The 13,343-nt window shown below is 42.6% G+C and overlaps 1 protein-coding gene across 5 annotated transcripts in view; it reads left to right on the forward strand.

Moving 5' to 3' along the window:
- CADM1 (cell adhesion molecule 1) overlaps positions 1-13,343 on the forward strand; it is a 320,245-nt gene that overhangs the window by 261,062 nt on the left and 45,840 nt on the right. For all 5 annotated transcript variants that reach the window (XM_072953758.1, XM_072953757.1, XM_072953754.1 and 2 more), the window contains exon 6: positions 11,329-11,428. In XM_072953758.1, coding sequence (XP_072809859.1) covers positions 11,329-11,428 — 100 coding nt within the window. The remainder of the gene's footprint in view (positions 1-11,328; positions 11,429-13,343) is intronic.

Raw genomic sequence — 13,343 nt, forward strand, 5'->3', positions numbered from 1 at the left:
TAGAGAGTGCCAGTGAGGATTCTGAAAATACTACATTTAACCCAAATGTAAAACTTTAAAATGATTCCAATCTGCTCTAGCGCATGGCTTAATTAATTAAATTTTGTGAATATTGACTGTAATCATTTCTATGCCAACTTCAAAATCTAGGGTAATTTCCACCCCCCAGCTGTATTAACCCTATCGTTAAGCGCTGAATTTTTTTTAGCAAAGGGATTCTATTCCCACTGAACATCAGCGTTTTTTGTAAGTTGCACGTTCTCTTCCACTTTAAGCTTAAATTAAAACGATGAGTTTAAAAGTGGCGCTCTTTGGGATCAATGCCACGGTCTTGATGGCTCCATCAATAAAAGCTGGGTGGTGGTGAGTGTCTCCTCCCTGCGCCCTGGAGACTAAAGATGCTCTCCCCAGCTTATCTCCTCTAGGTTCTGCTAATTGTGCAAAAGATATCTGGTTTTTGCACACACAAAGCCTCGCACCAAGGTTGTGGCTGAGTAGCCAGCTTCTCGCTTTTTATCAAAAGGCTTCTATAACACGGCCTCTGAAAAATTCCAGGTGATACTTGAGTGTGGTGCACAGTGAAGATGTTACAAGAGTTTGGTTAGATGGCTATGACAGGGCATCAGATAAGGAAGAGCATGACCCTCCAAGAATTCTGTTCATTTCTTAAGGGCTGCCGTAACAGATTTGCACATACTCAGTAGCTTCAAGAACAACAGAAGTGTATTCTCTCGCCACTCTGGAGGACAGAAGTCTGAAATCAAGGTGTCAGCATGGCCAGGCTCCCTCCAAAAGCTGTAGGGAGAAGATCCTTCCTTGCCTTTTCTGGCTTCTGGTGGCTCTGGGTGTTCCTTGGCTTGCGACCACATCACTCCCGTCTGTCTCCGTCTTGACCTGGCCTTCTTCTGTGTGTCTCTTGTAAGGACACTTGTCATTGGACTTAGGGCCCACCCAGATAACCCACAATGGTCTCAGTTCAATATCCTTAACTTAATTGCATCTGCAAAGACCCCTTTTCCAAATAAGGCCACCGTCACGGGTGTCAGAGGGTAGGAAGTAGATGTATATTTGGGGGACCGCTCTCCATCCCACTACAGTTTTTATCACCTGTTTAAATTGGGCAAAACAGGAAATAAGGGAAAGTTATACAAAGTTGCTTCTGCGAGACCATCCCATTCCAGCCTCCGCTGTGAGCCTGGCTCAATTTAACATTACATAATGCAGGTTCTTCTTGTTAATTCATTTCCTCTACTTCATTATGTAGCTTCATTATGGGCATCATGCTTATAATTTTCACATCGCTAGAACTATTGTGGTGTAATGTCCCTATAATGGGAAAACAGAAACGATCAGATATTATCTAAATTGGCAGATAGGAGATTTCTTGTGACTTTGTTAATATGTAATTCATTTAAGCAAACTTAATATCCATTAACTTTCCTTGTAAGGGCCCATTAGCCTTAATAATACATCAGCTCCTTTGTGAGACCTGAGTAGATACTCACCCGGTTCCCACCCCTAAATTCTTTGGTTTCCCAGAGTGTCTTCCCCACCCACCTACAAAATTGCACTCACTCCCAAATGCAAAATCTCTGAAGCACTACACCTCCTACCCCTTGGAAGACTTGCTAATGATCTTTAGAAAGCCTTTTGTTTTGAAGATTCAAGTGACGTTTTTCCTTCTAAGAAAAGGGGTAAAACTCCATATCTGAATCCATTTGACCTCGGTCTTACGCGTACTGCTAGCCCTTAACTGCAGGAAGGTGACTTTGAACGCCTTCCTCAACTGAAGACACCTCCATGGATCATTTTGTACTTTCACATGGCACCCTTTTCATAGGAGATTCTCTGTTCTTTCACCCAATGTAAGCCACACAGACATTGTATCCTTGAAACACCATTTCTCGAAAGGTACGTAAGGAAAAATGTCTTTTCACATAAAGGAAGATTAAGAATTACAGAGCGTTCTATTGATCTGAATGGAGTTTAGAGTCTGGTTTGTCATCTTAAAGAAGACTCCCTGTGCTCAAGGAAGTCAGCTGATGGCCCACTACCCTCCATTCCTCCATCCCACTGCTGAAAAATTGGCGAAGTCAGCCAGAAATTCCTTAAGTAGCTTCTTCAAACACAATTGGAATCCTCTACTTCATTACCCACCAGCTTTACTGCCCTTGAACACCAGCAGCCACGGATAACGAAAAGCCTCGTGCCTCAGACGCCCAAGGCACTCAGTCACTGGACTCTTGAGCGTTCTCAGCCCTCGGCCAGCGGTGTTGGTGGTTCAGTTCCATTCCTCCCCTAGGACCCTTCTCTCCGTAGACAAGCAGCACCATATCTTGATGGCCGTGCGAAGAGAAGAGATACTTGAATGCACGAGTTCAGCAGCCAGTCTGCATGGATGGTGAATTACTTTAGAAACCCTGTGAGGAATAACATTAGCTCATTATTTTTTAGTTGTCAGCAGTTCTCAACTTTTTGGAGATCGTTGACCCCTCTAAAAATCCTTTGACAGCTGTGGAACTGGAAAAGATGAACATTCACCACATTTTCCTTCCAGATTAGGGAGTCTATTTACCCTACACAATTTCCCTAATTTTAGTTCCTCGAGGGCCACTTTCACAAGTTTTACCAAATCCACGGATCATCTGTGTTCTTACCTCGTTTAGAATTTTTCTTTAAGTCCTCTTCCTGCTTCAACCTAGCCAAGCCCTATGTAAGAACACCTGTAAAATCATGAGTTTTAATTGCTATGTATAGTATAGCTAATGAACATTAAAAATCAATATATAACCATTATTTTTTAATGTCCTTTCCTTTGCCACCTAGAAAGATTTCTTATACTCAATGATAAACATCCGTTTATCACCAGGAAATCCTGAGCTGGTCCATGGACCTCAGATTAAGAATCACTCTCCTCTGGGTAAAGGAGACCACCTTGGGGGCAAATCTCAGCTGATAGATAGCATTGGTGTTAAGTGCTTCACTTAGCTCAACCTGGCCCATTTTGCTACATAAAGGTTTATGAAAATCTCTCTCTACCTCATTGAAGACAGATGGATATTATTCAGACTAAGAACAGGGTAAAATGACAGATAATGGATTTGAGTTCCGTATAAACTGTGTCCTTTTAAGAAATATTATTTTTTAAAAAGGAAGTGAAATTATGAAAACCTACGTTGTATGCCATTAAACACCTTACTTGAAAAATGACAAGAAGGAGGAGGAGGGAAATGAGGGGAAGTTTTGCACTCTCTCCTCGACACAGAGTGCTACCGTGTTGCCTAGAAGACAGGTCTTGAGCTGTAACTTGGAATCCCTTTTGTCTTGTGGATTTAAGTCCTAATTAATTGAACACAAAATTTTGCAGCATTCATTTGGTAGGACACTTATTTGTGGTGCCAGGAGAAACTGTTGTGCCCAATTATGTGAAAAATCAGCCAGATGTGTATGCTGTCATACTTTTAATAATCCTTAAGTTTTTGGTGAGTACAGATATTAATTGTGTAGTATGCATTGAAGTGATTAACATCAATGTAATTTATCATCTGGAGATTTCTGAACATAAATAAATGAGTTGTTTTGTTCAGCAAGGTGTTGACCTCTCAGAATTAGTGAATTAATGTCCCCCCCTCCCTTTTTTTTTATTATAAATATGAAAGGCACCACAATCAGCCAAGTGTTCAGTTATTTGATTTTCTGGGGCATTAGCCGCTCTTGTTTGTGACATTTCCCTGTTGGGTGCTCGTTTGCAAGCTCATTAATAAGGTTTTCTCCTAGGACCGTTGCTGGGAACGAAGAACATACAGTAGGGCTCTTAGTTTTCTAGCTTTCATTCTGGGTCTCAGCAAGGATACGGCAGCAGCACGCGGTTAAACGTTTAAAACAGAAAATAATTATGCTCGCGAGCTGGAATTCAAAGCTCTCTTTCCTTAGATGTTAGGCAGAGAACAGTTTTGCTTTTCATGTTCTGAGCTGTGTGACCCTCAACTCTTTCTGTGCGGTTTTTACTCTTTCGAATGTGTGTCGATGGAACGTTGCTGAAATTTACAACATGGTTGATTACAGCAGAACGTGATACAATTGTAGCCCGGTTAGTGGGGCTTCAGATCTGAGGGAACACACTCTTGTCAAATAAAAGCCTGTTTAAAGGAGAGCAGTTCAGTGTCTGAGCGTTAAAAGAAAACTGTCTAAATAGCATCAAGGTGGCAACACATAGCGACATGAGCTGGGAATTCAAAGAGAAGCTGTGACCCTCAGTATGAAATTCAGATTGCCGTGCGAGGGGGAGGCCTTACTCTGGACCCAGGTGAATCCGAGGCTCTGGAATGACTGCTGTGTGTCCTTTGCTTTCCCCCATCACAGCCTGGCCCTTTAAAATGTTTTGCAAAAATCCTCCTCCAGTGAGGGTTTTGTGTGTGTGCATATCTGAAAAAAAAAAATTAAGAGATGAGTTTTGAAAGGGAGAATGAAAACAAAGACTCTCAAAATGGGCGTTTGAATGCCTTCCCTGCTCTGCTTATCATCCGACAGTTCATCGTGTTCGTGGGTATCATTTTCAAAATGAGTTTTATTGACTCAGTGTAGCCAGGTATTTTGTAAATCCATATTCCTGTGCACCCAGGGTCTGCAGAAGGCTAGATTTTTTTTTCTTTCATTCCTTCAATTGGGGGAAATTTGGGCATTGAGGAGATGATCAAAATCTATTCTTTATCTGTGCCAAAATAAACGTTTGTCTGGTATCGATGGTGCCCTGCAGTGAAGGAGGGAGAAAAACCTGGAAATTGGAAAATCTTTCCTGTTTGGAATGGAAGATAAGATAAGATAAGACACAGTTTCCAATGGCAGCACCCATATCACATTCTCTCCCCCATCAGTTCTGTTCCCAGGTTGTATTCTTCAAAGCATAATAACTGGCATTTTCAGATTTGCCCTGTTTCTCTGTGATCTCTGGGTTGTTTTTTTTTAAAGGATGTGCTCTTCCTCCCACTCTCCCTCTCTTTATTTTTTTAAAGTGATAAATTGAGTCTCAGGGAAGTTATTTCTGTGTTTATCATTCCTCTTGAGAAATAATCAAGGCATGGCGACCCCTTGAATCAAACTAACGTTTTAACCTATCATGTTTTGTGTTAACACGGAGTAGAGGTGGGTCTCAGTTCCTGACACTATTAACTCTACAGAGCATTGGTGAGGCATTTTGCAGTGCCAAAGGGGACAGGAGGCTGAGTACCAATACTCAGAAAACAGCGAGTTAACATTGGGCCAGATACATTGTGAGCAAGACTTGACTAACATGACTCTTGGGGAAGAAGGCCTTTGCCATCTTCCCTGCCTTCTTGATAAGAGGCGTCTTAACTAGGACTGTCTTCCCGTGTCTCACTGTCTGACCTAATGTATTTGGGAGAGATGTCTCTCTGTGGCTGTGGACGTTGAATACTGTGTAGTGAAAGTTGGCTTCTCATGCGCACTCTTAATGGTTTTTAACTCAAGATCAAATTTTGATTCTGTGGAAGTTGAAGTGGTTGTGAAGCAAACATCTCAAAAATCTAAAAAAGAATGGTTCAACGTCTTTTATGATTTCCTTTAAGATACCACCTTGAGATACACCCAAAAATGCTAAGTAAATGTGGAATGAAATGGAAGCATGTATATCACAACACCTGGGCTGAACCTCAAACGTGGGGAGCCGGACTGACCTTCTAAAAGAAAAAGGGAATTATGTCTCACGATGGGGGCTTTTAAAGTGATTAAACAGGGAGGCTGTAGAACCAGTCTGATTAGGTGACTCTGATACCTTGGTAACTTACATAAACAAACTGAAACCTAATCTAGGGTCACTGGACTCCCAGGAAGTGAAGCTTAAACACAGCCAATCACAAGCAGCTAACCAGGCTTCCCAGATAAGGCAACAGCCCAAACGCTAACCAATCAAATAATTCCTTTGCTTTACGTCCGCGTCTTCTCTATAAAAGCCTTTCCCCCAGCTCTAGTTGGAGCATTTGCAGTTTGGGTTGCCCTGTTCGAATGGATGTATGCTCAAATAGACACTTGAAAATTTTAACGTGCCTGGTTTATCTTATAACTTGGCTAAGATGGATTCTGGTCTGCTTGTTGTTTTGTTTTCATTTTTGTTTTTCTTGTAGCAGAGCCAGAAGTCCATGCCCCAGTATTTTCCCCACTGTCTCATCCATTCATTCACTTGGTAAATCTGTATGGAATGCCCACTGCGTGCCAAGCACTGGCACTGTTCTGGGCGCCAGGGATACAAAAAAAAAACAAGAAATTTTCTTCTTATAGAGCTAACGCTCTTCTGCAGGAAATCCTGCCATGAAGGCTTTCTCACCCAGCATCCACTTTCAAATTTTGAGGATTTTTCAACGATATGGAAGAGTGCTGTGTGATAGTGAGTGTGCACCCCACTTAAAAGGCACTGGAAACAACTTTCTGCCACAACATCACAGAATAAAATTTGATTCTGTTGGATAAACAGTCATTTCAATATCCACGAAACTACTTACAAGTTGCAGCAAGAGGAAATTGCATTTGACTGTGGAAAGTGGCGCAGGCTCTCCGGTCCCACAGCCGGCCCCCCCAGATTTGGCTCATCCCGCTCACAATGGCTCAGCCCTCCTCTCCAAGTGCGGCTTAAGTGCTCCGATTTATACAACAGATGCTCCAGCAGGAGGTCCTGCACCTTGCGAACAAACAAAATAAGTGGCAGTGAAAATTGTTCATGAATGAATGATGACAATAGAAAGCAAACCTTTTGCAAGACGTTCTCGTTAACTCCTCTGAGAGCTCGCTGTGACTCTGTTCTCTAACCCGCCCCAACCACCTCGTGGGACGAGACATCACCGTCCTTCAGAGCAAAGCGGTCCTCTCTCCCCGCCATTTAGGTGGCCATGTTATAGGGGTTGATTCTTGCTTTCAGCTTCAAGAGCCCCTCCTACTCACCAGATCTCAGGGTTATCTCTGCATTGTCGTGCTCCTCCAAACTGCAGTAATCCTCCACTGATGGACAAAGACTTTCAGTCAGTGCTTCCGCAGCCGAATGCACAGGCACTGACCCAAATCATCTCCCGGCCGTTCTGATACATCTGGAGCCCCACTGCCCTGCCTTCTCCCCAGTAGGCCTGAAACAATTAGCACTTGGTCCACAGGCATCCAGTCTCACTCTAACTGGTGTTTCAGAATATTGGGTGACATCGAAGTAAGGGCCACTGAAGAGCCTGTGTCCCACGGGCACCTGCAGGAGCAGATTTGCCCTCAGGTCCTTGGGCCGGCATGCTGTCAGCACCTCAAAGAACATTTGATGCCCACATCCCCTGATGGAGAAATTCCCAGGGAGGGAAAGTGTCAGGAGCACCTGGAATGACAGGTCTCCCCCTGCCGGAGTATCAGGGCGCCTTCCCTCTTGCTTCAGTTCTCCTCCTCTCTGGTACCTGGGAAGGGTGACACCCCAGGCAAAAGGAAACCACAAAGTCCTTTTTCAATAAGAAATTTTATTAAAGACCTGATGTGTTAGTGTGAGGAAGACTGTGACTTTTCATTTACATAGGAAAGTGACATTACAGTTTCCAGCGTCTTGAATTTCATCTTCTGAAAAGATCATAGAATGTAGTGCAAGGTCAGGCTGGCATGAACTCAATTGAAATCTGCCAGCAAGCCATTCTAACCTCTTTAAGAGTTTCCTTTTATATATATTTTTCCCTTTATAGAGCGAGCAAAGTCCATTTAAAGAGAGTCTCATCAAATCAGAATGTCTTTCTAATATTATTTTTTTAATTGGTTGCCGCTGTAGTGTGACCTAAAGCCTCCTGGTATTTAACCCTCTGTGTGACTTTGACAAATGGACAAATTTTGTCTGCTCTAGCAGTCTTGTTAAAAATCTTTCACAGGTTTTTTTTTTTTAATTACAGTGTATTATGAAAACCTCAGATCCCTCAACCTAATTGATTGGCTGTTGGTGATGCCATCTCTATAACTAATGTTCCATGAGTGCCCAGAACGAACTATTCTTCTTATTTTTATATAGCAGTTCCATTTTATAATGACATGAAGCCACTCTGAGTGATACATTTCTGGGCAGTGACTGCACTTGGGTAGAAGGTGTCATCTGGCCTTGTGCCTTCCAACACCAACCAAGGCATAAAACGATCACCCAGAAAACATCCTGGGCCTTACCTCATTACTTAAAAATAAATCTTGGAGTCTGGTTCTGTTTCAGAAAAGATTCGGTGGGTTATAACATTTGATTTATGAACATAATTAAAATAAAAGTGGTAGGCTCTGGGCTATTCAGTCAGCCACATGGGTTGTTCAATATTTTGACATATGTGCCTTATATTCAGGATCTTCCTGGGGAAATTGAATCCCTGGATTCTAGAGGTGCCAGTGGGGTCCCAGGGCTTCTGTTTCACCTGTTGAGAATACTCAAGTTCCTTTTTCAGGGCGAAGGAGGGAGAATCGAATTTGGTTTTTAAGTTTCCTTTACCCAGAGATGGATCTTGGCACATAGACCCTCTGTTTGGCGCCTAGGCTGGGCGTGAAGATAGCTCAGCTGCCTACAGTCTAATAAGATGCCTACAAATACTGCACATGTCACCAGAGGAGGGCATTTTTCTGCATAATACAAGCAAAATTAATGTTTACCTTTCCAGCCAGCTATTAAGGTAACTGTGGCAGCTGTACCCATAAGTAGATGGTAGATGTTTCTCCAGAAACCGAAAGAGTAAATTGGGAAAATCAGTTATCAAAATTGAGGGTGTATTTCCTATGGCTCAGGATATGATTTTTTTTTTAACGTAAATTCCAGGTACAGCAAACCCTTCGCTTATTCTTCCCAATTTATGTGAGTAATTGACAACTGGTAAATAGCCATTAGGAACGTGAAAAGCATTTAACTAAAACAAACTCAGTGGTACTGAAAAGGCAGGGCGGATAGATTTTCAGCACTGTCTTTATTATTAATGGAAGTTGAGCATGAAAAAACCCTTAGTGAGCTATGCTGAAAAATACACTCTCTCTGTTTGCTTGTAAATTACACAAAGAAAAAAAAGGACCAAAAAGCCTTCTACATAGACCAGCAAGCATTCTGCTTCCCCTTAGTTAATGGGTCGAAGTCAGCAGTGCATGGAAAATGCAGACCTTCCGTGGATCAGAGATTAACCTATAAGCAAATGTTACATTTCAGCCCAAATCTGGGGCTTTAAATCTAGCCTCGCCCAGAACGGTTCCCTGGGTAAGAGCGACAGAGGTTCCACTCACCAGGAACTCCTAAGTGCTGCTTTTTCTGGGTAGGAACTCTAAGGGAGCCAGTGTTTTGTTGTCTGCATCTTCAGTGGCATAACCTTTACCTTTTATTTACGTATTTATTTATTTTGTACCTTTTGGGTTATCTTTTAAACTTTACCAACCAGCTCTGTGTGCATGTGTGTTATACCACCAAAAAAAAAAAAAAAAACAGACCCGTGAATGTCACCCAGTGGTTGTATTCAGCCAACGAGAGCGTCTGCAGCTCTAGGCCAGCAGCCAGCTCTCATGCAAGATCATCCTGTCTACCCTTTACGAGCATCTCTGCCTCTTTTTAACGACCTCCTTCCCAACCCAGTTATCAGTATCTGGAGACCCCCATGCCATCTTGCTCTTAGACATTTCCTTTGTCCACAAGTCCAAGAATACTTGCAGGGGTCAGCTGGAGCTGTCGGGCCTGTTAACTTATGTTCTCTGGCAAGTGACTTAACTCCGTAGAAAGCATCACCAATTCAGTGTGCAGTGCACACTGATGTGCAAGAAGCCTCTCTTAAAAGGTTTTGAATGCCACGTGGTTTTCAGAGACATAAGAGGAAGCTCCAGTGCTAGGAACACGACTATAAAAATACATCCAGAAAGCAGCTGTCCCTAGAGAGGACCTTGTGCAACTTATTTGGCAGTGTACAGGTTGAGATCGCTGAGCCCTGCCAAATTTCTTTTTGCTCCGTTATTCCGTGGGGTGAATCCGTATCTCTCTTTGCTCACTTTTTTCATAGGGTGAATATATTTAATGAACTAACCACTGCTTGTGAAAGGCCAAGGGGCTATTGTTTAGGGGGTGGGATTGTCCGAGAAAGTAAAGTTATGGAAATTACTTTGACCTTTCAGCCAACTGACGTCCTGCCCTTTCAACTTTATTACCTCTTGGGTACCTTTCCAAAAAATATACATTTACAGAGCCGCAGAATTAACTGAGAAAACTGATTTAGGGACTGATAGCTTGTTAGTTCAGCAGAGGAGAAAAAAAAATCTCCCAATTCCATTGAGGTTTTATTTATAAATGTATTTGTGTGTGCATCTTAGTTAATTCCAGCCCCCCCAACCCCTGTACCTCCTAGCCTTCCTCTTTCATTCCCACACCCCCACAAACTCACAAACACAATTTTTAAATAGAGAGTGGAAATAAGATCTCCATCGCTAAGATATTCACTTACACTGAGGAATACATCACTTAGGAATACCTAAGTACTTTGCTGCATTAGGAAGCCATACTTGGTATTCTTGGTTTTAATTATGAATTGCCATTGGGAAATGTGGTTTTGAATCAGAAATCCCTCCCGACATACATTTCATGGGGCTGTCTCTCTATGTTATCTCTGTGACCTTGGACGACCTACATCATTCTCTGGGTCCCAATGTTCTCATCCTTATAACTAGGCTCCTTCCACCACCAGTGATGATTGCGACGATAGTCGATAGTCGACTCTCAGTAACTGTCAGTTTCCTTCCTTCTTCTATGTTTACATTTTGACATCATGGAGTTTCATTAAAGGCATCCAGAACCTCCCAGTTCTTTATTCTTGGAGCCATTTGAGTGGAATTCAGGAGTTTTGCCTCTCCCACTGGAACACAAGAGCACAGAAGAGGCAAACTTATTAATATGCAGTGTCACAACATATTGTCACATAGTAGTATAGGATCTGTGCTAAAATGTATCAATTCTGAGCACCACAAATATCTGTGGCTTCACCTCAGCATGAAGGCAAATGAGTTTCCTTTAGCTTGAGTGAGTCTGGAGATAAACTTCAATGTAACAAAATGTATTTCACAGGAAATGTTTGATGTGGCACAGTTGGCTTATGAATCTCTTATCTATTCGTGGTTCGCTCCTTAGAGTTATTAGTCAATTTAATTTGAGCAAATGCCAGGATTACTGACTAATTAGAAGGATGTTACTGAAGGCAGGAGGATGGGGGGAGAGTGAGTGCTGCCGGTGTGGGGTTTGTGACAGCGCGCGCGTCTGGTTCTGCCTGATGATATCATTTGCTAAACATTATACTTTGTGTTGTTGTCACACAGATAAGCCTCAAGTGCATATTCAGATGACTTATCCTCTACAAGGCCTAACCCGGGAAGGGGACGCGCTTGAGTTAACATGTGAAGCCATCGGGAAGCCCCAGTAAGTTCCGAAGGCCAAGGTTGGCAGAGGGTCGTGAGCAGTAAATGTCACAACACAGAGATGTGCATTCACAACTCATTGGCTTGTCACCTGTCTCCTGCTGTCAAGGATGGAAGCGTTTTCAGAAAATAAAAGAATATCCCATGAAAAGGGGAACGAATAATCTCTGGTCCTCAAGGGTGAGGATCAGGAGAAAAATGAAATGCCAGCTCAGATTGAAATCTCAGCTAATTCTATTTTATTATCATCAACATGATTGTCAGCACTGTTTTCTCTCACACACACAAAATAATCCTAATAAATTTTTAGCGGGCCCACAGTCTAATGATATATCTGCTACCTTCTGTGTTAATGTCTAAGCTGCTGGAAAGATGGTTTTCAGGCTTAAATTAAGCCACTGTGTTTAGGGCCAGCTGTAGGCCAATGAATTTGCCCTGACTTTCATTTTTCCTCTTCTCTCAAGGAAAATTGACTCCTAGAAATATTTTCATTAGTAAGGAATGGTTCGGGAATTTTTCTCAAGGAATATATACATACTACTGCATAAGAGAAAAGAACTGAATCTTATTTTATTGAAACACTGTTTATTTTATTGACAAGTATGAAAAAGCTAATTCACTTGCTCCTGCTAAATGAATGAGAGCGAATTAGGGAAACCACATATGTTATCTCCATAAGACAGTGCCCAAGCCACGTGGTGGTACCACGTTAGCTATTATTCAGTTTAGTCTGGGGAGGAAGAGGGAATCCTTTCATCTTTCTAATATGAGTGAAAAGTGTTTTTACCTGTTTCTGAGGGAAAAAAACAATCCGTGGACGCATCACATGGAACCACAGGTCCGTGTGGGCATTGGGAGCACTCAGACTCCTAGTGGCCCCAACAAAAAACAGCATTGAGCTCCCTCTGCTGTCCCTGTGCTGTGATTTTTTTTTTTCCCCTCTCAGAGTTTTGCTAACCAGCATCCTTATCACAGTTTTCATACAAGGACCCCGGAGCATATTAACAAAGCTTCCCCAAAGTCTTTGGAAAGAATTCTCCCTATTACAGCTAAGCGATGCTCGGTGACGGGGAACACAGAGCCGCAGGGAGCCTGGCTGCCGTGGGCTCTCTTCCCACATCAGCCCTCCCTACCTTGTGCGCACTTCTCCAGGGGCAAGAATTTGCTTCTCTCTATACTAACCATTCAGAGCTGTAAAGATCACCTTTGGGAAAGAGGAGGTGGTCTCGGTTCTGCTTTGTTTTTCCTCGGGTGTTTCCAAGTGACTTGATTTTGAGCGCTTCCAGCTTTAGCAGAGCCGTCTTCTCTTTTGAACTCTGCAAAAGACTCAGCTCTTTCTTTGTGTAACCTGTTTGAATTCCACCCCTGTTAGCCTCTTCCCTTCAAAACAATACGGTGGCAAAAAAAAACCTCTCGCCATCCCCTTGCCACATGCAACAGCACATTCAGCCACATAAACCACATTTACAGACTGTGGCTTGCTAACCTATATTTTGTTTCTGTGCTTTTTTTTTTCCCTCTGAAGAAGGTACTGTGTTCAATTGAATGTGCCGTGGGGCCAGTAAATTACATGTTTCCTTCAGGACATTTATGCCAGAGAGAGTATTTGTTTGTTCCTCTCAAATAGGACCGGGTCCCTGGTCGTATGAGCAACACATGGTACTCGGCCTTCTAGCATATCACCTATTTATTTTCTCAAGAAATTGCATACAATAAAACTGGTAATTTAACATGCCATTAAATGTGGTGAATATTCTCAGCACTTACCCCCACTGATGGTTTCAGCTGTCAAGCGGCAGGACCAGAGGTCTGACTGCCGGTGGTCCTGTTAGCCATTGCCTGCAAGGCGGACGTTTGCAGGACTAATTTTTAAATAATTTACTGGGTTGTGACAAACCCATGTGTAATTAAAGAAA

The sequence above is a fragment of the Vicugna pacos genome, chromosome 33 (assembly GCF_048564905.1).
Source record: "Vicugna pacos chromosome 33, VicPac4, whole genome shotgun sequence".
Classification (NCBI taxonomy): Eukaryota; Metazoa; Chordata; class Mammalia; order Artiodactyla; family Camelidae; genus Vicugna; species Vicugna pacos.